The sequence below is a fragment of the Neodiprion virginianus genome, chromosome 1 (genome assembly GCF_021901495.1).
Source record: "Neodiprion virginianus isolate iyNeoVirg1 chromosome 1, iyNeoVirg1.1, whole genome shotgun sequence".
Lineage (NCBI taxonomy): Eukaryota > Metazoa > Arthropoda > Insecta > Hymenoptera > Diprionidae > Neodiprion > Neodiprion virginianus.
The window spans coordinates 37153467-37174869 of NC_060877.1; the positions used below are offsets into that span (position 1 = coordinate 37153467).

A 21403-nucleotide genomic window follows, 5' to 3' on the forward strand; every position below is an offset into this window, starting at 1 on the left:
ACTTATATTTTAAGCAAATAAAAAAAGAAATGAGAAGTAGAAAATCGTTCGATTATGTGCCTTTTCACCCGTTACAGAATAATACGCCTGAAATCGCGGGTCACGGCAATCCGCAAACATCGGTCTGCATTCAGCAAAATGCTGAATTGATGATTGCGTTACCAGTTAACGTGTTTACGGTAATTAATACACAAAGAGCAGATGTGTAACTCGACGAAAAAACGAATTAAAGAATATTGAAACAGTATGAAAATATTTAATGTGAGTTTTGTGTCTCGTTATCGTTCTTGTACCAACTTTACGAACTTTTCTGCGCGGGGTGATATTTTTAACGGTTAAGTGTCAACGACTTACAAACTCACTTTCACGAATATTCAATGAAAACTTACAAAGCTTCAATATTTTCTAACACATGTATAGAATTTTCATAATCTCACATTTTCCAAATTCAATTAGTATCAATTCGTCATTGCTAATTACGTAACGTCATTGCAAATCTTTGCAATACCCAAAGCAATGGTAGATGTTCTCTGCATTATCCACTGCCTTCGCGACGCTTACCGACACTCTCATGTTACCATCGGAAATTAGTTCTGAGAAACGTATTCTATGTCAAAGGATGGTAGTATTCCAGTGGTATGAAAACGTCTTTGGGACTCGAATCTATATAAACATTCATATTCCGTGAGCGACAAGCGCTAATTTTCATTCGTGGTATTACTTTATTCGCTCCTGCATGGAGCCTAGAGTTAAGGAGTCCGAACGCTGTACTATGGATGTGGACCCTGAGAGCGATGAAAAAGATATATAGGCTGTGGTGGCGCTGCTGTCGTTAGTATAGGATATAAGTATTATTATTTCAGCAATGACTGGGCGTCGATAACGAATACTCCTCACTTCATGGCATCTTCATATCCTATACCTCCTATAACACGGTCTTATATATAGGTCTGGAAACTCCATTGGGAGTATGTCGCTTACTGAAGCAATTTTTGTGTTCACTAGTCGCCACTAGGTTCGTTGCGATCTTATCAACAGTGGCGGAGGGGCCGAGGGGGGGTCCAGACAAGACCGTGGTTCACATAAATGTATATGGGTATTCGCTCACTCACGCTCACTCGTCGTATTTATGAGGTTATTGTTAACTGGTAACTAGACCGTAGCGACAACTGGTGGTGCCGCTAGAAACGAAATTTGCACTCGCTAAGCGACACGAATAATCGTGGCTCCCAGCCACTGATATATGTATAGTTTTCTTCTTTTTTTTTTTGCCGATGAGAACCTGTGCATTCTGCTCTTCGTAAATGCCGGCAGACCCTTCGAGAATCATGCATGATGTGCAGCAAGCTTCTGTCGAAAGCACACATGCGCACGTCTTCCTACAACTGCGGAAACAGGCAGATAGTGGTCTGCCGCCAGAGCCATGCACGCGCCACGTGACGACCATAACGTGAACTTGCGACAGAATGCTACCTGGGTATGCCGTTCGGCCTCCTTAACTCTAGGCTCTCCTAATGTACAGGTGTCATGGTATGGGTTGAATTAGTGTGAAGTTAGACGGGGGATTCCAAGGCTTGCTGAACGCGTTCTCGAATTATAAAAAGGCGTAGGCTGCCGAATCTTTTCTGGGAGGCGTGGCCAGCTGTGAAGTGTAAGTTGAGAATAAGATTCGATGCACAGATCACTGCGGTGGTTTTAATTTTGGTAGTGTCTTCATTCAATTATAATAGGTGATTCGGCGATACCGGCGGCGACACCGATTGAGTTATATTATCAGGTAATCCGAACAAGTGTTTTTTTTTTTTTTTGTTTTCTCAGTTCGAAATTCAAAATTCGAATGCTTAATACCTAGAATATTTGTTACCCAATTTGGTTAATATCTTCTTCACAAGAAATTAATCACTGATCTTAATGTGTACCTAATCAATAAAATCTGCAACTAAATCAGTTCTCGAGAAACTTGATTTGGGTGAATTATATGCGTGCTTACACAGTTATAAACATGCTTCCGAGGCAATTGGAAGCTGGACTTGCACCTGGCAGTATAACTTTAGTCTGAAAAATAACTCCTTTTGTAATAATATCCTTTTATATATTTGTCGGAAGTATCGATCGATACTAAATACACCATTTCATACCCACAATATAGAGTATTAATCACGTTTTCAGCCTCAAGTACATCTTGCAAATGAGAAATGTGCACTATGGTACTGAGCAAGCTGAATGAGGCTATGATCAAAATTGGCGAAAAGCCTACGTACGAGTTAATATCAAACGAGGTTGGAACACAATCAATCGAATTCAAGTACCGTGTGAGTTGCCGAACTGTACGCAATGGTGAAATTAAAACTGCCGAGGGCTGTGGCTTGTCCAAGAAGGAAGCAAAACAAAACGCAGCTCAAACCTTTATGCAGAATTATTTGAGTAACTTGAAGAGTGAGATGTCTGACACTGTACAATCGCAGTTTTTTCACTCTGAGAATACTTCGTGCACTGTGAATCTAAGCGATTGTATACTGCACAATGTATTAAAGGTGAATGAATTTTGATTTTTATTTAATATCAAAATCGGTATATTTCTGAGGCAATAACTTTATGGATTAATAATAATCATTTCAGGTTCGGACTAAGCTCTCTTGCAAAACCTCCCAACCAATTGAATTGTGTCTGCAATAAATTATATAGAAAATTGTGTATAGCTAAAGAATTTATGTTGCAGATACTTTGCGCCAAATTTCAAATGGCAACACCTACGTATACAGATGTATCAGCATCTGGTCCTTCACATTCTCCTAGTTTTACGATAAAGTGTCAAATTCATGTATTTAACACCAAAGGCGACGGTAGTAGAAAACAAGAAGCTAAGTTAAGGGCGTGCAAAAAAATGATTGCACAATTGATGGATGCAAAACAGTATTTCGAAATTTTTGAGTCCCCACAATTGACAGAATCAGCAAGTAGCCGTGAAATCTATTGTTTCTCCAGAGATTTGAAAGTACCGTATTCGTCAAAACCAATTGGTGTATTTGGTAGGCGAAAACAAAGTTCCACATTATCTGAACCGCTTCTTGGCAATGCCAAACTTTCCAGTAAATTACCTATCCTTAACGGTAGTTCTTCTACGTTAAAAACTGTAATTTCCAACAATCATCAGATATCTGATTGTGAGAAAAGTAGAGAAAGTTGTTACAATTTAGACGTGAATACGAACCTGATAAATTTTGAAAATGCTTCTCTGCAGAAAAGTGTTCCCATGAAAACTAAATGTAAGTCCCTCGACTATTTATCTTGCTGTGTCGATAACGAAGCTTCAAGTCTGTATGTAGATAAATCTAACGAACTTTTAACTTATGCAGAAGGAAAAAAGGCAATAAAAAGAATGAACGAGACTTTGCAGAGCGTAGAAAAACAGCTGTATGATGAGATACGCAATACTCTAACAGACTCTGTTTCAACTTTTAAAGAAACTGTAAAACTTTTTTCTTGCTCGTACACAGTATCCATTAGCGCCAAATCTCCTTTTATGATATTTAATTGTGAATCTAACTCTGAGTGTACCGATCAAAGTATCAGAATCGGGTGCTTGGCCAAACTCCTGCAGAATCGCATAGAATATATGGGAAAAAGTATTCATATACTTTGATAGGTACCTGAGTTTATATCAATGATATTTTTTTATCCATTATCGATATTTTTTTCTACTGTTTTTTTTAGATACTATCGTTCATGCTTTTATTTGAATTTCAGTCGACAAATAATATTGACAGTTGGCAGGCATGCATCTGTTTAATTATATGATACAGTACAGATTATAGGTAGTATTTGTACTATTTTTTATGTTTCTTTGCGCTCCTTTCTTTAAGATAATGCTATATTGTGATATTAAGAAAAAGATAATTCTGTAAAAATATTCAACCAGAGGACTTTTAAAATTATAAACGTTACGTACTCAGCGAATTACCGTTTCCTTATCTTTGTACATGTAGCATGTTTTTAGACAATAAGCATGGAAAACTGCATACCCTTTTGTTACTAATTTGTATTATTATTCAAGTACAGATAAGTATTTCCACTCTGATCAAATATTTTTAATGATAGATGACGGAAAATTTTATTATCCAGTTTGCAATCAAGTAATAATAATTAAGATTTCTTACGTGCCTTGAAGCACTTCCAGTAAAATAATAAGTGACGAACATTGAACCGCGAGTCGGTGAAAATCGAATATGATAAACAGTTGAACAAAACCTTTAATGTTCATGGTAATCAAAAAAATTCCGTTAAAACACATACAATACAATTATATATGCCCGCACAGCACATTCGTGTGATAATTTATTTTATTTTTTTTTCTTAAAAAAAAAAATTACATCTGTAACGGTCACGTTTCTGTAATTATTTCAGTCGAGTTTTTGTAACATTGTAGAAACGTCATAATGTCCGTACAATAAAGTAAGATTTTTCAATGTTTTTGTAACAATTCTGTTTTACGCTGGTGTAACATATTTATAAAATTACCTTGATATTTCCCGGGTGAAAAAAAGGAATATTTATAAAATTTCGACAGAGTGAATTTGACTTCGAGATTTTATATATGTATAAAGTATTCCAAGTTTTTGACCGTAAAAAAACAGATTTTTTCGATTTCAGAGCTCGAACCTCAAAACCTGTGATCCCTTCGGCAGAAGATCTAGATTTAGTAGAATTTCTATGGATTCTTCATGATTTAAAATTAAATACTGAATGTATTCATTCAAGAATAATTATGGCTAAGCGAGTGAGGCAGGACAAAAATTTTAAAAGTCGGTGTTTGGCACACGTTTGTCATCATTGTCTTCGTTGGCTATCGTTTGAGAAACAGTATTGCGTTTCGAGTTGCCGTGCAACTGTGTTTACGCAGAACGCAGAATATTTTTGCTATATCTAAGAAGTTGAAATTATAATATTTTTTATACCAATCAATCAAAACATTTAGATTATCGTGCGGAAACGTTACACACACAATATGACAGAATATTTATTACAGATATGAATTTTTTTTAAATAATCCACAAAACAAACAGCCTGGTAACCTTATTTTGGAAAAATTTGTCTAGCAGTAATTGGATGGAAAATATTGGTATATTGGTCGGTGTTACTGTTTGTACGTCTCTCAACATTCTTGGATAGTGACTTGATTGCGAACCGAGCCAGAGACTCGTTCATAGAAGTTTTGGGTTGCTAGTTTTATTATTAGTTGTATCGTATACTGTAAAGTAGTGCAATTTGGTGGTGAAAAGTAAATATGTAGTTGTTATTTTCTTTGACAACAGAATTTTAAAATAGGGCTGAATAGAATTCAATTCATCATATGCAAATCACACGATTAGTCTTTCAGAACTTATTACAGAGATAGAATATTTTGTTAACATGTCAGCAAAAAATGTACAACAAATCTGCAATGATCTAACTCGAGAAGCCATATACTTATGAACAGGTATAAACAATTTATAGGGTGGCTGAAAGAATGGCCAAAACAAATGACTCTGAAGACGGACGGTGAAAAAAAATATTGTTACATACTTGTCAAGAAGGATAATGTTTATTGTTAGGGCAGCTGCTGAAAGGCTGAACAAACATTTACGAGCAGCGATATTTTGGAAGAAGACTTCATAGTATGTACATACGAACTGCTTCTTTGTTACTCACTCTGCGGACAGAAGTAAATGAAAATCTAATTTATTTTTAATACGCGTTCAATGGAAGCAATGGATAACAAATTATGCTGAATATTTGAAACACTCCCTCAGAAGATGACAAAAATTTCTATTACATCTAACTTTATTGGAATGCAGCCTTCAGCGTAAAAAATTATTAAGTTCAGGATAGACCATTTCCGTATTGTGAGAAAAAATATTTCTGATAGCATTATCACTAATCCGACTACTTTATTCATACGTAGCATCTGCCAACACAGGAGCTGCGACAATTACGACTGGCAAGTGAGCAGCCGGTTTCATCGAGACGTATTGGGATTAACGAGTATCAAAGGATATTTGAATGAGGAAAAAAATGAAGAAAAAAATTAACGTCTTATCACATAAGGTAAAATAAATATATAATATATATAAGGTATAATTGTATGTACTGTAACGTGGCGTTTTCATTTCCCGTTTCAAGGTCATTCAATAACGGATAACTGAGAGACGTCATCCCAGAAAAAGGGACAAACTTAAACAATCGTCTTTCAAGGGCTCTCAATCTCGATTGGGAACCAAAATTACATTACGATGATTTTTTTTTTTATGTACACTTCTTTTCTCGACGTGTTTAAGTCCGAGGACTTAACTGCCAATCAAGTAAACGTACGTGTTGGTCTATCGACGCACGACACTCGATGGGGTAACACGAAATGGTCAACAGCAGAGGTTACAAAACTAACAACGAGCGTTTTTTTCTTCCTTCTACGCTCAACTTCTGAACACATCAGACGTCTCCCGAATTTTATTCTGTGTTAGTTAGATTCTCCCGTCCGGGTCCGTCTAGTTGGTTCATTTCCTAGATTATCGTACCACAGTTTTTACTATCGTTCACTAATGTTTTGCTAATTTAAGTCAGCTAATTGTAAGTTAAAAGTAGAGTCAGTGCCCTGCGTTCCGTTGCGTTCAGGTAAGGCTTTTGGCTTCTTACGTTAAACTACGACGTTGCTCATTAAGTGGAAGTCTTTTCGGCAATCCCTTGTAGCGAGAATCTTAAAATTCTGTAGCGTTGAAGTGCTTTGAGGCCAGTGACAAATATCGTGAGTTCTTTTGTAACTGGATCGAGTGTCTTTTGTAGCTTTGAGTCGCTGTCAGTCGTTGCGAAAAGCCTCGTTTTCATTGTCATTATAATACTCTGAATGACCGATGTTTATGTCGATCCTTCGTATTTTTGGTTGCTTACGCTGTTCGTTGATTTTGTAAAATTAGGGCTTGATAATGCAGATTCCTTTCTCCTAAATAATTATGTCTCAGTTTTTTTATTTGAAATTATTCACCAAGATCCAAATTTCTTCGTTCTAAAACATTAGCTCAAACTTATTTCCGTATATTTTTTTAATATAATTATTATTAATTTAGTCAATCAGTTCCCCATTTAGTTGAGTATTTCAACCGTATATTCAAATAGAAAATAACGGTATAAATTTTGCAACAGTTTGATATTTGGCCAAGATTAATATTTTTCAGTTGAAACGAATCCCTGTAAACATTAATCAATACTGCTCAAACATTGCTACAGTATCGTAATATTGAAATTACACTTACAAAAGCGCAAAAATATTGCTGCAATCTTTTAGTAGTCTTCTTGAGTTGGAAAAATATATTCACATCACAACACATGTGAATGAATACTTTTTATTATTCTCCGTGTTATCAATCTAGGATGAAAAACACCTGTTCCATGTCGTCGAACAGAAATACTGTGTTTATGGAGTAATATTATCATTTCATTCATATATATTCATCTTTCAACATGGATACACAATCTGACCTCCGGTGGACAACACTTTAATATTTTTGGAATATTACATTTAGCAATTTATACAATACTGTGAATATACTGTATCACCCGGAAAATCAACAATTTATGAATTGTCAAGCTATCGTACTTAAGGTAGAAGCCATTGGTCAATAGGTAGGAGAAATTTATACAGGAGTATAGAAATTTTTGATACTGCAGTTTTCTGTAATGAAAAAACTGCTTGTGAAATAGAATATTTAGCCTTCTAAGAGATGGATAAGCAATTCCAATAATACATTATTGAATTTTTGCTATTATTGTACACTTTAGAAAAATGAATATCAAAAACAGACTTCAGTACATTGCAGTTGCATCTTTGCTATATTTATTGGCATTCGTGAACTGAAATGAAAATTCCACCCAAAGATTGGCGTTCCCTTGTATTCTGTTTCCTTTTTAGATAAAATGGCGTACAACTTTACTTCGAGATCCACCTGCAATGCTGACTTCCTGGGGCCGAGCTTGGCAGATATTTGTAGCGGATCTTCCTTCGTTTTGTTCATGTCACTTCTAAACACATTCGTACGCGATAAAAATAAAATATCTGGGATATGCGAGCGCATAAAGCCGATCGAAAGACCGGATCCTGAGTACGACTTCGTCGTAATTGGTGGTAAGTGTAACATAAACAATGAAATATGGAAGATCCTTTTTGCCTAAAGGAACGATGTAACATTTCCAGTGGATTAGCCTGGAATTATTCTTGCATCCGTGAATAGTAAAGTAATTAAAACACAAGATTTTTACTCTCGTTGCGTCAGGTGGTGCTGCCGGTTCCGTAGTGGCTTCAAGACTTAGTGAAATTTCAAATTGGAAAGTTTTACTAATCGAGGCTGGTCCTGACGAGCCTACAGCTGCGGAAATCCCTAGTTTCTTCAATGGTGAGTGTATCTAAAGTATTCGAAAACCCTGTGAGTAAATTGAATTCCAGAAGTTTGTCAAACTCCTGATTCCTTAAAGACGATCTCATCAGCTGGGGCTACCAGACGACGAACGAGAGCCACGCCTGTCTTTCCACGAATGGTTCGTGCTCTTTTTGATCCGCGAAAGCTCTTGGCGGAAATACGGTGCACAATGGTATGGTGTATCTGCGAGGAAACCCTACGGACTACAACAACTGGGCTGCTCTTGGTAACGAGGGTTGGTCATGGAACGAAGTTAAACCATTCTTTCTAAAAGCAGAGAACAACAGTGAAATACACAGAGTGGGAAGATTTTGGCACGCCACGGGAGGACCGCTCACGGTTGGAAGGTTTCCGTATCAACCTCCCATCACATATTCGGTCCTCGCTGCGGCTAAAGAAGCAGGCTTTGGCGTCAGTCACGATTTGAATGGGGATGACCTCACTGGTTTCAGTATAGTCCAAACCACGAACAAACACGGAGTCAGACGCAGCAGTGCCAGGGCTTATCTATGGCCGGCCAGACACCGTAGGAACCTCCACGTGTCCTTGAACTCCACCTGCACCAGAATCATAATTGAAAATGGAGCAGCAGTCGGCGTCGAGTACTACCAGGTTGTGGTGCTGCCTCGATCAAAAGAGCTATAATAATGCATCCTATTGACAATGCATAAATCATTCTCAACACTTTAGCTCGATCAAGTCAGTAAAGTATTGTTTTCCAGAATGGCGAGTTCAAGACGGTTCATGCATCGCGGGAAGTGATTCTCTCCGCCAGCAGTATCAAATCACCGCATGTTTTGCTTCTCTCCGGTGTTGGACCTCAAAATCACCTCAAGTCCATGGGGGTCGAAGTGGTGAAGAATCTGCCTGGCGTTGGAGAGAATTATCACGACCACTTATATTACCAAGTCACCTTCACGGTCAACGAAGCTGATATCTATGACAATAACTGGGCTGCGGCCAGTGAGTATCTCGCTTTTCAGACTGGTCCTTTGTCGGCTACTGGACTGAATCAGGTACTGGGTGTGATTTCGTCTCCCGCGACGATGCCTGACTATCCCGATACCCAGATCCAATGCGCAGGATATGTCCCGTCCTGCGCACCAGGAGAGATTGGCGCTCTTCAGAGCACCGGACGACGCGTCGTGGCCTTTTTGTCAGGATGGGAACATCCCAAGAGCAGAGGTGCTTTGATTCACAAATTTCATTCCCTTGAATTTATTTTAGACAGTGTCCTGCATTTTTTATGGACTTGGGAAGAGGACTTGGAAAAATTTTCATGGCTTAGAATCCACCTAGCATATCTATTATCGTTCAAGTCGAAATCTACATCGTGTTCCAGGTAGAATCAGTTTGGCGTCAAAGAACCCTTTTCAATATCCAGTCATCTGGGGAAACTTTCTGGACAATTCTGACGATGTCGCCGGCCTAGTTCGAGGCATAAATTTCATACTAGCCTTGGCCGAGACGAAGGCATTGAAAGCCCACAACTTAACTCTGTCCAATACGCCTTTAGAGGCGTGCTCCGATCATCTGTTTCCCAGCGATGAGTATTGGGAATGTGCCGTTCATCAGAATATGCTCCCCCAATCTCACAACGTCGGTTCTTGCAAAATGGGTCCTCCCTCCGATCCCATGGCAGTTGTCGATCCCCAGTTACGAGTCTACGGAATAAAGGGACTTCGCATTGCTGATGCTTCTATAATGCCTCAGGTCAGTATCGCGTAAACATTTATTCGTTCTTCTTATTTCATACCCGTACCTAAAATCATCTGCGACCGTGGATTAGAACACGAAGTGCACTGTGATACCATACAAGTGCACGCAAGTCATGGAATGTCTGAAAATATTTTTGGCTAATTGTACAACGGCATTTGGAGATACACGGTGAGCACTTTGTGCGACATTACTCACCCGACTACTTCATCTACAGGTGATATCTGCTAACACTGCAGCTGCGACCATGATGATTGGGGAGCGAGCAGCCCACTTTATAAAGACATATTGGGGCGGACATTAAGGGATTTTTTAATGGGGATGGAGAAGAGAAGAAAATTAACGTCTCGTCGTTTTCATGGGGTCTTGAAATGTGTACAAAACATACCACAGCAGGGTTTCGCTGATCATCGCTGCCTGGAAGTCATTAGCTATATTTCAGGTGAAGGGATGATTAATGGAGTAAATTGTGAGACGCGACATCGTGTTTTGATCGCTTCCGAAAATGTTAACGCTCCAAGTGGTCTAGCAATATATGTATAATATAATATATGTATAATATTGTTCAACTTACCAGTGCACATTCGATCTAATAGACAACACACAATCGTTTCATTTTTTACCTCTTGGCATGACATGGTCTTTCCCTCTAGAAATTTATCTTCAGGATAAACGATTGACAGAATCAGCAGACAGCCGTGAAATCTATTGTTTCTCCAGAGATTTGAAAGTACCGTATTCGTCAAAACCAATTGGTGTATTTGGTAGGCGAAAACAAAGTTCCACATTATCTGAACCGCTTCTTGGCAATGCCAAACTTTCCAGTAAATTACCTATCCTTAACGGTAGTTCTTCTACGTTAAAAACTGTAATTTCCAACAATCATCAGATATCTGATTGTGAGAAAAGTAGAGAAAGTTGTTACAATTTAGACGTGAATACGAACCTGATAAATTTCGAAAATGCTTCTCTGCAGAAAAGTGTTCCCATGAAAACTAAATGTAAGTCCCTCGACTATTTATCTTGCTGTGTCGATAACAAAGCTTCAAGTCTGTATGTAGATAAATCTAACGAACTTTTAACTTATGCAGAAGGAAAAAAGGCAGTAAAAAGAATGAACGACACTTTGCAAAGCGTAGAAAAACAGCTGTATGATGAGATACGCAATACTCTAACAGACTCTGATTCAACTTTTAAAGAAACTGTAAAACTTTTGTCTTGCTCGTACACAGTATCCATTAGCGCCAAATCTCCTTTTATGATATTTAATTGTAAATCTAACTCTGAGTGTACCGATCAAAGTATCAGAATCGGGTGCTTGGCCAAATTGCTGCAGAATCGCATAGAATATATGGAAAAAAGTATTCAGATACTTTGATAGGTACCTGAGTTTGTATCAATGATATTTTTTTTATCCATTATCGATATTTTTTTCTACTGTTTTTTTTAAATACTATCGTTAATGCTTTTATTTGAATTTCAGTCGACAAATAATATTGACAGTTGGCAGGCATGCATCTGTTTAATTATATGATACAGTACAGATTATAGGTAGTATTTGTACTATTTTTTATGTTTCTTTGCGCTCCTTTCTTTAAGATAATGCTATATTGTGATATTAAGAAAAAGATATTTCTGTAAAAATATTCAACCAGAGGACTTTCAAAATTATAAACGTTACGTACTCAGCGAATTTCCGTTTCCTTATCTTTGTACATGTAGCATGTTTTTAGACAATAAGCATGGAAAATTGCATACCCTTTTGTTACTAATTTGTATTATTATTCAAGTACATATAAGTATTTCCACTCTGATCAAATATTTTTAATGATAGATGACGGGAAATTTTATTATCCAGTTTGCAATCAAGTAATGATAATTAAGATTTCTTACGTGCCTTGAAGCACTTCCAGTAAAATAATAAGTGACGAACATTGAACCGCGAGTCGGTGAAAATCGAATATGATAAACAGTTGAACAAAACCTTTAAGGTTCAGGGTAATCAAAAATATTCTGTTAAAACACATACAATACAATTATATATGCCCGCATAGCACATTCGTGTGATAATTTATTTTTTTTTTTCTTAAAAACAATGTTACATCTGTAACGGTCACGTTTCTGTAATTATTTCAGTCGGGTTTTTGTAACATTGTAGAAACGTCATAATGTCCGTACAATGAAGTAAGATTTTTCAATGTTTTTGTAACAATTCTGTTTTACGCTGGTGTAACATATTTATAAAATTACCTTGATATTTCCCGGGTGAAAAAAAGGAATATTTATAAAATTTCGACAGAGTGAATTTGACTTCGAGATTTTATATATGTATAAAGTATTCCAAGTCTTTGACCGTAAAAAAACAGATTTTTTCGATTTCAGAGCTCGATCCTCGAAACCTGTGATCCCTTTGGCAGAAGATCTAGATTTAGTAGAATTTCTATGGATTCTTCATGATTTAAAATTAAATACTGAATGTATTCATTCAAGAATAATTATGGCTAAGCGAGTGAGACAGGACAAAAATTTTAAAAGTCGGTGCTTGGCGCACGTGTGTCATCATTGTCTTCGTTGGCTATCGTTTCAGAAACAGTATTGCGTTTCGAGTTGCCGTGCAACTGTGTTTACGCAGAACGCAGAATATTTTTGCTATATCTAAGAAATTAAAATTATAATATTTTTTATACCAATCAATCAAAACATTTAGATTATCGTGCGGAAACGTTACACACACAATATGACAGAATATTTATTACAGATATGAATTTTTTTTAAATAATCCACAAAACAAACAGCCTGGTAACCTTATTTTGGAAAAATTTGTCTAGCAGTAATTGGATGGAAAATATTGGTATATTGGTCGGTGTTACTGTTTGTACGTCTCTCACCATTCTTGGATAGTGACTTGATTGCGAACCGAGTCAGAGACTCGTTCAAAGAAGTTTTGGGTTGCTAGTTTTATTATTAGTTGTATCGTATACTGTAAAGTAGTGCAATTTGGTGGTGAAAAGTAAATGTGTAGTTGTTATTTTCTTTGACAACAGAATTTTAAAATAGGGCTAAATAGAATTCAACTCATCATATGCAAATCACACGATTAGTCTTTCAGAACTTATTACAGAGATAGAATATTTTGTTAACATGTCAGCAAAAAATGTACAACAAATCTGCAATGATCTAACTCAAGAAGCCATATACTTATCAACAGGTATAAACAATTTATAGGGTGGCTGAAAGAATGGCCAAAACAAATGACTCTGAAGACGGACTGTGAAAAAAAATATTGTCACATACTTGCCAAGAAGGATAATGTTTATTGCTAGGGCAACTGCTGAAAGGCTGAACAAACATTTACGAGCAGCGATATTTTGGAAGAAGACTTCATAGTATGTACATACGAACTGCTTCTTTGTTACTCACTCTGCGGACAGAAGTAAATGAAAATCTAATTTATTTTTAATACGCGTTCAATGGAAGCAATGGATAACAAAATATGCTGAATATTTGAAACACTCCCTCAGAAGATGACAAAAATTTCTATTACATCTAACTTTATTGGAATGCAGCCTTCAGCGTAAAAAATTATTAAGTTCAGGATAGACCATTTCCGTATTGTGAGAAAAAATATTTCTGATAGCATTATCACTAATCCGACTACTTTATTCACACGTAGCATCTGCCAACACAGGAGCTGCGACAATTACGACTGGCAAGTGAGCAGCCGGTTTCATCGAGACGTATTGGGATTAACGAGTATCAAAGGATGTTTGAATAAGGAAGAAAATGAAGAAAAAAATTAACGTCTTATCACATAAGGTAAAATAAATATATAATATATATAAGGTATAATTGTATGTACTGTAACGTGGCGTTTTCATTTCCCGTTTCAAGGTCATTCAATAACGGATAACTGAGAGACGTCATCCCAGAAAAAGGGACAAACTTAAACAATCGTCTTTCAAGGGCTCTCAATCTCGATTGGGAACCAAAATTACATTACGATGATTTTTTTTTTTATGTACACTTCTTTTCTCGACGTGTTTAAGTCCGAGGACTTAACTGCCAATCAAGTAAACGTACGTGTTGGTCTATCGACGCACGACACTCGATGGGGTAACACGAAATGGTCAACAGCAGAGGTTACAAAACTAACAACGAGCGTTTTTTTCTTCCTTCTACGCTCAACTTCTGAACACATCAGACGTCTCCCGAATTTTATTCTGTGTTAGTTAGATTCTCCCGTCCGGGTCCGTCTAGTTGGTTCATTTCCTAGATTATCGTACCACAGTTTTTACTATCGTTCACTAATGTTTTGCTAATTTAAGTCAGCTAATTGTAAGTTAAAAGTAGAGTCAGTGCCCTGCGTTCCGTTGCGTTCAGGTAAGGCTTTTGGCTTCTTACGTTAAACTACGACGTTGCTCATTAAGTGGAAGTCTTTTCGGCAATCCCTTGTAGCGAGAATCTTAAAATTCTGTAGCGTTGAAGTGCTTTGAGGCCAGTGACAAATATCGTGAGTTCTTTTGTAACTGGATCGAGTGTCTTTTGTAGCTTTGAGTCGCTGTCAGTCGTTGCGAAAAGCTTCGTTTTCATTGTCATTATAATACTCTGAATGACCGATGTTTATATCGATCCTTCGTATTTTTGGTTGCTTACGCTGTTCGTTGATTTTGTAAAATTAGGGGTTGATAATGCAGATTCCTTTCTCCTAAATAATTATGTCTCAGTTTTTTTATTTGAAATTATTCACCAAGATCCAAATTTCTTCGTTCTAAAACATTAGCTCAAACTTATTTCCGTATATTTTTTTAATATAATTATTATTAATTTAGTCAATCAGTTCCCCATTTAGTTGAGTATTTCAAACGTATATTCAAATAGAAAATAACGGTATAAATTTTGCAACAGTTTGATATTTGACCAAGATAAATATTTTTCAGTTGAAACGAATCCCTGTAAACATCAATCGATACTGCTCAAACATTGCTACAGTATCGTAATATTGAAATTACACTTACAAAAGCGCAAAAATATTGCTGCAATCTTTTAGTAGTCTTCTTGAGTTGGAAAAATATATTCACATTACAACACATGTGTATGAATACTTTTTATTATTCTCCGTGTTATCAATCTAGGATGAAAAACACCTGTTCCATGTTGTCGAACAGAAATACTGTGTTTATGGAGTAATATTATCATTTCATTCATATATATTCATCTTCAACATGGATACACAATCTGACCTCCGGTGGACAACACTTTAATATTTTTGGAATATTACATTTAGCAATTTATACAATACTGTGAATATACTGTATCACCCGGAAAATCAACAATTTATGAATTTTCAAGAATCGTACTTAAGGTAGAAGCCATTGGTCAATAGGTAGGAGAAATTTATACAGGAGTATAGAAATTTTTGATACTGCAGTTTTCTGTAATGAAAAAACTGCTTGTGAAATAGAATATTTAGCCTTCTAAGAGATGGATAAGCAATTCCAATAATACATTATTGAATTTTTGCTATTATTGTACACTTTAGAAAAATGAATATCAAAAACAGACTTCAGTACATTGCAGTTGCATCTTTGCTATATTTATTGGCATTCGTGAACTGAAATGAAAATTCCACCCAAAGATTGGCGTTCCCTTGTATTCTGTTTCCTTTTTAGATAAAATGGCGTACAACTTTACTTCGAGATCCACCTGCAATGCTGACTTCCTGGGGCCGAGCTTGGCAGATATTTGTAGCGGATCTTCCTTCGTTTTGTTCATGTCACTTCTAAACACATTCGTACGCGATAAAAATAAAATATCTGGGATATGCGAGCGCATAAAGCCGATCGAAAGACCGGATCCTGAGTACGACTTCGTCGTAATTGGTGGTAAGTGTAACATAAACAATGAAATTTGGAAGATCCTTTTTGCCTAAAGGAACGATGTAACATTTCCAGTGGATTAGCCTGGAATTATTCTTGCATCCGTGAATAGTAAAGTAATTAAAACACAAGATTTTTACTCTCGTTGCGTCAGGTGGTGCTGCCGGTTCCGTAGTGGCTTCAAGACTTAGTGAAATTTCAAATTGGAAAGTTTTACTAATCGAGGCTGGTCCTGACGAGCCTACAGCTGCGGAAATCCCTAGTTTCTTCAATGGTGAGTGTATCTAAAGTATTCGAAAACCCTGTGAGTAAATTGAATTCCAGAAGTTTGTCAAACTCCTGATTCCTTAAAGACGATCTCATCAGCTGGGGCTACCAGACGACGAACGAGAGCCACGCCTGTCTTTCCACGAATGGTTCGTGCTCTTTTTCATCCGCGAAAGCTCTTGGCGGAAATACGGTGCACAATGGTATGGTGTATCTGCGAGGAAACCCTACGGACTACAACAACTGGGCTGCTCTTGGTAACGAGGGTTGGTCATGGAACGAAGTTAAACCATTCTTTCTAAAAGCAGAGAACAACAGTGAAATACACAGAGTGGGAAGATTTTGGCACGCCACGGGAGGACCGCTCACGGTTGGAAGGTTTCCGTATCAACCTCCCATCACATATTCGGTCCTCGCTGCGGCTAAAGAAGCAGGCTTTGGCGTCAGTCACGATTTGAATGGGGATGACCTCACTGGTTTCAGTATAGTCCAAACCACGAACAAACACGGAGTCAGACGCAGCAGTGCCAGGGCTTATCTATGGCCGGCCAGACACCGTAGGAACCTCCACGTGTCCTTGAACTCCACCTGCACCAGAATCATAATTGAAAATGGAGCAGCAGTCGGCGTCGAGTACTACCAGGTTGTGGTGCTGCCTCGATCAAAAGAGCTATAATAATGCATCCTATTGACAATGCATAAATCATTCTCAACACTTTAGCTCGATCAAGTCAGTAAAGTATTGTTTTCCAGAATGGCGAGTTCAAGACGGTTCATGCATCGCGGGAAGTGATTCTCTCCGCCGGCAGTATCAAATCACCGCATGTTTTGCTTCTCTCCGGTGTTGGACCTCAAAATCACCTCAAGTCCATGGGGGTCGAAGTGGTGAAGAATCTGCCTGGCGTTGGAGAGAATTATCACGACCACTTATATTACCAAGTCACCTTCACGGTCAACGAAGCTGATATCTATGACAATAACTGGGCTGCGGCCAGTGAGTATCTCGCTTTTCAGACTGGTCCTTTGTCGGCTACTGGACTGAATCAGGTACTGGGTGTGATTTCGTCTCCCGCGACGATGCCTGACTATCCCGATACCCAGATCCAATGCGCAGGATATGTCCCGTCCTGCGCACCAGGAGAGATTGGCGCTCTTCAGAGCACCGGACGACGCGTCGTGGCCTTTTTGTCAGGATGGGAACATCCCAAGAGCAGAGGTGCTTTGATTCACAAATTTCATTCCCTTGAATTTATTTTAGACAGTGTCCTGCATTTTTTATGGACTTGGGAAGAGGACTTGGAAAAATTTTCATGGCTTAGAATCCACCTAGCATATCTATTATCGTTCAAGTCGAAATCTACATCGTGTTCCAGGTAGAATCAGTTTGGCGTCAAAGAACCCTTTTCAATATCCAGTCATCTGGGGAAACTTTCTGGACAATTCTGACGATGTCGCCGGCCTAGTTCGAGGCATAAATTTCATACTAGCCTTGGCCGAGACGAAGGCATTGAAAGCCCACAACTTAACTCTGTCCAATACGCCTTTAGAGGCGTGCTCCGATCATCTGTTTCCCAGCGATGAGTATTGGGAATGTGCCGTTCATCAGAATATGCTCCCCCAATCTCACAACGTCGGTTCTTGCAAAATGGGTCCTCCCTCCGATCCCATGGCAGTTGTCGATCCCCAGTTACGAGTCTACGGAATAAAGGGACTTCGCATTGCTGATGCTTCTATAATGCCTCAGGTCAGTATCGCGTAAACATTTATTCGTTCTTCTTATTTCATACCCGTACCTAAAATCATCTGCGACCGTGGATTAGAACACGAAGTGCACTGTGATACCATACAAGTGCACGCAAGTCATGGAATGTCTGAAAATATTTTTGGCTAATTGTACAACGGCATTTGGAGATACACGGTGAGCACTTTGTGCGACATTACTCACCCGACTACTTCATCTACAGGTGATATCTGCTAACACTGCAGCTGCGACCATGATGATTGGGGAGCGAGCAGCCCACTTTATAAAGACATATTGGGGCGGACATTAAGGGATTTTTTAATGGGGATGGAGAAGAGAAGAAAATTAACGTCTCGTCGTTTTCATGGGGTCTTGAAATGTGTACAAAACATACCACAGCAGGGTTTCGCTGATCATCGCTGCCTGGAAGTCATTAGCTATATTTCAGGTGAAGGGATGATTAATGGAGTAAATTGTGAGACGCGACATCGTGTTTTGATCGCTTCCGAAAATGTTAACGCTCCAAGTGGTCTAGCAATATATGTATAATATAATATATGTATAATATTGTTCAACTTACCAGTGCACATTCGATCTAATAGACAACACACAATCGTTTCATTTTTTACCTCTTGGCATGACATGGTCTTTCCCTCTAGAAATTTATCTTCAGGATAAACGATTGACAGAATCAGCAGACAGCCGTGAAATCTATTGTTTCTCCAGAGATTTGAAAGTACCGTATTCGTCAAAACCAATTGGTGTATTTGGTAGGCGAAAACAAAGTTCCACATTATCTGAACCGCTTCTTGGCAATGCCAAACTTTCCAGTAAATTACCTATCCTTAACGGTAGTTCTTCTACGTTAAAAACTGTAATTTCCAACAATCATCAGATATCTGATTGTGAGAAAAGTAGAGAAAGTTGTTACAATTTAGACGTGAATACGAACCTGATAAATTTCGAAAATGCTTCTCTGCAGAAAAGTGTTCCCATGAAAACTAAATGTAAGTCCCTCGACTATTTATCTTGCTGTGTCGATAACAAAGCTTCAAGTCTGTATGTAGATAAATCTAACGAACTTTTAACTTATGCAGAAGGAAAAAAGGCAGTAAAAAGAATGAACGACACTTTGCAAAGCGTAGAAAAACAGCTGTATGATGAGATACGCAATACTCTAACAGACTCTGATTCAACTTTTAAAGAAACTGTAAAACTTTTGTCTTGCTCGTACACAGTATCCATTAGCGCCAAATCTCCTTTTATGATATTTAATTGTAAATCTAACTCTGAGTGTACCGATCAAAGTATCAGAATCGGGTGCTTGGCCAAATTGCTGCAGAATCGCATAGAATATATGGAAAAAAGTATTCAGATACTTTGATAGGTACCTGAGTTTGTATCAATGATATTTTTTTTATCCATTATCGATATTTTTTTCTACTGTTTTTTTTAAATACTATCGTTAATGCTTTTATTTGAATTTCAGTCGACAAATAATATTGACAGTTGGCAGGCATGCATCTGTTTAATTATATGATACAGTACAGATTATAGGTAGTATTTGTACTATTTTTTATGTTTCTTTGCGCTCCTTTCTTTAAGATAATGCTATATTGTGATATTAAGAAAAAGATATTTCTGTAAAAATATTCAACCAGAGGACTTTCAAAATTATAAACGTTACGTACTCAGCGAATTTCCGTTTCCTTATCTTTGTACATGTAGCATGTTTTTAGACAATAAGCATGGAAAATTGCATACCCTTTTGTTACTAATTTGTATTATTATTCAAGTACATATAAGTATTTCCACTCTGATCAAATATTTTTAATGATAGATGACGGGAAATTTTATTATCCAGTTTGCAATCAAGTAATGATAATTAAGATTTCTTACGTGCCTTGAAGCACTTCCAGTAAAATAATAAGTGACGAACATTGAACCGCGAGTCGGTGAAAATCGAATATGATAAACAGTTGAACAAAACCTTTAAGGTTCAGGGTAATCAAAAATATTCTGTTAAAACACATACAATACAATTATATATGCCCGCATAGCACATTCGTGTGATAATTTATTTTTTTTTTTCTTAAAAACAATGTTACATCTGTAACGGTCACGTTTCTGTAATTATTTCAGTCGGGTTTTTGTAACATTGTAGAAACGTCATAATGTCCGTACAATGAAGTAAGATTTTTCAATGTTTTTGTAACAATTCTGTTTTACGCTGGTGTAACATATTTATAAAATTACCTTGATATTTCCCGGGTGAAAAAAAGGAATATTTATAAAATTTCGACAGAGTGAATTTGACTTCGAGATTTTATATATGTATAAAGTATTCCAAGTCTTTGACCGTAAAAAAACAGATTTTTTCGATTTCAGAGCTCGATCCTCGAAACCTGTGATCCCTTTGGCAGAAGATCTAGATTTAGTAGAATTTCTATGGATTCTTCATGATTTAAAATTAAATACTGAATGTATTCATTCAAGAATAATTATGGCTAAGCGAGTGAGACAGGACAAAAATTTTAAAAGTCGGTGCTTGGCGCACGTGTGTCATCATTGTCTTCGTTGGCTATCGTTTCAGAAACAGTATTGCGTTTCGAGTTGCCGTGCAACTGTGTTTACGCAGAACGCAGAATATTTTTGCTATATCTAAGAAATTAAAATTATAATATTTTTTATACCAATCAATCAAAACATTTAGATTATCGTGCGGAAACGTTACACACACAATATGACAGAATATTTATTACAGATATGAATTTTTTTTAAATAATCCACAAAACAAACAGCCTGGTAACCTTATTTTGGAAAAATTTGTCTAGCAGTAATTGGATGGAAAATATTGGTATATTGGTCGGTGTTACTGTTTGTACGTCTCTCACCATTCTTGGATAGTGACTTGATTGCGAACCGAGTCAGAGACTCGTTCAAAGAAGTTTTGGGTTGCTAGTTTTATTATTAGTTGTATCGTATACTGTAAAGTAGTGCAATTTGGTGGTGAAAAGTAAATGTGTAGTTGTTATTTTCTTTGACAACAGAATTTTAAAATAGGGCTAAATAGAATTCAACTCATCATATGCAAATCACACGATTAGTCTTTCAGAACTTATTACAGAGATAGAATATTTTGTTAACATGTCAGCAAAAAATGTACAACAAATCTGCAATGATCTAACTCAAGAAGCCATATACTTATCAACAGGTATAAACAATTTATAGGGTGGCTGAAAGAATGGCCAAAACAAATGACTCTGAAGACGGACTGTGAAAAAAAATATTGTCACATACTTGCCAAGAAGGATAATGTTTATTGCTAGGGCAACTGCTGAAAGGCTGAACAAACATTT

The 21403-nt window shown here is 37.2% G+C and overlaps 3 protein-coding genes across 6 annotated transcripts; all 3 read left to right on the forward strand.

Moving 5' to 3' along the window:
* Positions 1-1484: 1484 nt before the first annotated feature.
* Positions 1485-12253, forward strand: LOC124310064 (uncharacterized). Of its 3 annotated transcripts, XM_046773637.1 has the most exons (5): positions 1485-1651; positions 1731-1777; positions 2170-2534; positions 2720-2957; positions 10853-12253. In XM_046773637.1, exons 3-5 carry the CDS (start codon positions 2196-2198, stop codon positions 11536-11538), a joined length of 1263 nt encoding a protein of 420 aa, XP_046629593.1. In that variant the 5' UTR covers positions 1485-1651; positions 1731-1777; positions 2170-2195; the 3' UTR covers positions 11539-12253. The 3 variants fall into 3 exon arrangements, with proteins under 3 accessions (XP_046629593.1, XP_046629592.1, XP_046629594.1); XM_046773636.1 differs by having other exon boundaries at positions 1485-1777; XM_046773638.1 differs by lacking the exon at positions 1731-1777.
* LOC124310063 (glucose dehydrogenase [FAD, quinone]-like) lies at positions 6404-12253 on the forward strand. Its single transcript, XM_046773635.1, has 7 exons — positions 6404-6648; positions 7940-8152; positions 8301-8420; positions 8500-9056; positions 9167-9629; positions 9787-10157; positions 10378-12253. The coding sequence occupies exons 4-7, from the start codon at positions 8619-8621 to the stop codon at positions 10462-10464; spliced, it is 1359 nt and encodes a 452-aa protein (XP_046629591.1). The 5' UTR covers positions 6404-6648; positions 7940-8152; positions 8301-8420; positions 8500-8618; the 3' UTR covers positions 10465-12253.
* Positions 12254-14300: 2047 nt separating this feature from the next.
* On the forward strand, positions 14301-20143 carry LOC124310010 (glucose dehydrogenase [FAD, quinone]-like). Of its 2 annotated transcripts, none has more exons than XM_046773584.1 (7): positions 14301-14540; positions 15830-16042; positions 16191-16310; positions 16390-16946; positions 17057-17519; positions 17677-18047; positions 18268-20143. In XM_046773584.1, exons 2-7 carry the CDS (start codon positions 15835-15837, stop codon positions 18352-18354), a joined length of 1806 nt encoding a protein of 601 aa, XP_046629540.1. In that variant the 5' UTR covers positions 14301-14540; positions 15830-15834; the 3' UTR covers positions 18355-20143. The 2 variants fall into 2 exon arrangements, with proteins under 2 accessions (XP_046629540.1, XP_046629541.1); XM_046773585.1 differs by lacking the exon at positions 14301-14540 and adding an exon at positions 15408-15543.
* Positions 20144-21403: the final 1260 nt, after the last annotated feature.

What these genes read in the sequence shown, in the direction of transcription:
- LOC124310064 (XM_046773636.1), top strand. Translation starts at nt 2,196, where the DNA reads ATGTGCACTATGGTACTGAGCAAGCTGAATGAGGCTATGATCAAAATT. An exon ending in TACTGCACAATGTATTAAAG is followed by an intron (nt 2,535 to 2,719) that starts GTGAATGAATTT and finishes TTTATGTTGCAG; the next exon opens with ATACTTTGCGCCAAATTTCA. An exon ending in ACAATTGACAGAATCAGCAA is followed by an intron (nt 2,958 to 10,852) that starts GTAGCCGTGAAA and finishes CAGAATCAGCAG; the next exon opens with ACAGCCGTGAAATCTATTGT.
- LOC124310063 (XM_046773635.1), top strand. Translation starts at nt 8,619, where the DNA reads ATGGTGTATCTGCGAGGAAACCCTACGGACTACAACAACTGGGCTGCT. An exon ending in TCGGCGTCGAGTACTACCAG is followed by an intron (nt 9,057 to 9,166) that starts GTTGTGGTGCTG and finishes ATTGTTTTCCAG; the next exon opens with AATGGCGAGTTCAAGACGGT. An exon ending in GGAACATCCCAAGAGCAGAG is followed by an intron (nt 9,630 to 9,786) that starts GTGCTTTGATTC and finishes ATCGTGTTCCAG; the next exon opens with GTAGAATCAGTTTGGCGTCA.
- LOC124310010 (XM_046773584.1), top strand. Translation starts at nt 15,835, where the DNA reads ATGGCGTACAACTTTACTTCGAGATCCACCTGCAATGCTGACTTCCTG. An exon ending in TCGGCGTCGAGTACTACCAG is followed by an intron (nt 16,947 to 17,056) that starts GTTGTGGTGCTG and finishes ATTGTTTTCCAG; the next exon opens with AATGGCGAGTTCAAGACGGT. An exon ending in ATGCTTCTATAATGCCTCAG is followed by an intron (nt 18,048 to 18,267) that starts GTCAGTATCGCG and finishes CTTCATCTACAG; the next exon opens with GTGATATCTGCTAACACTGC.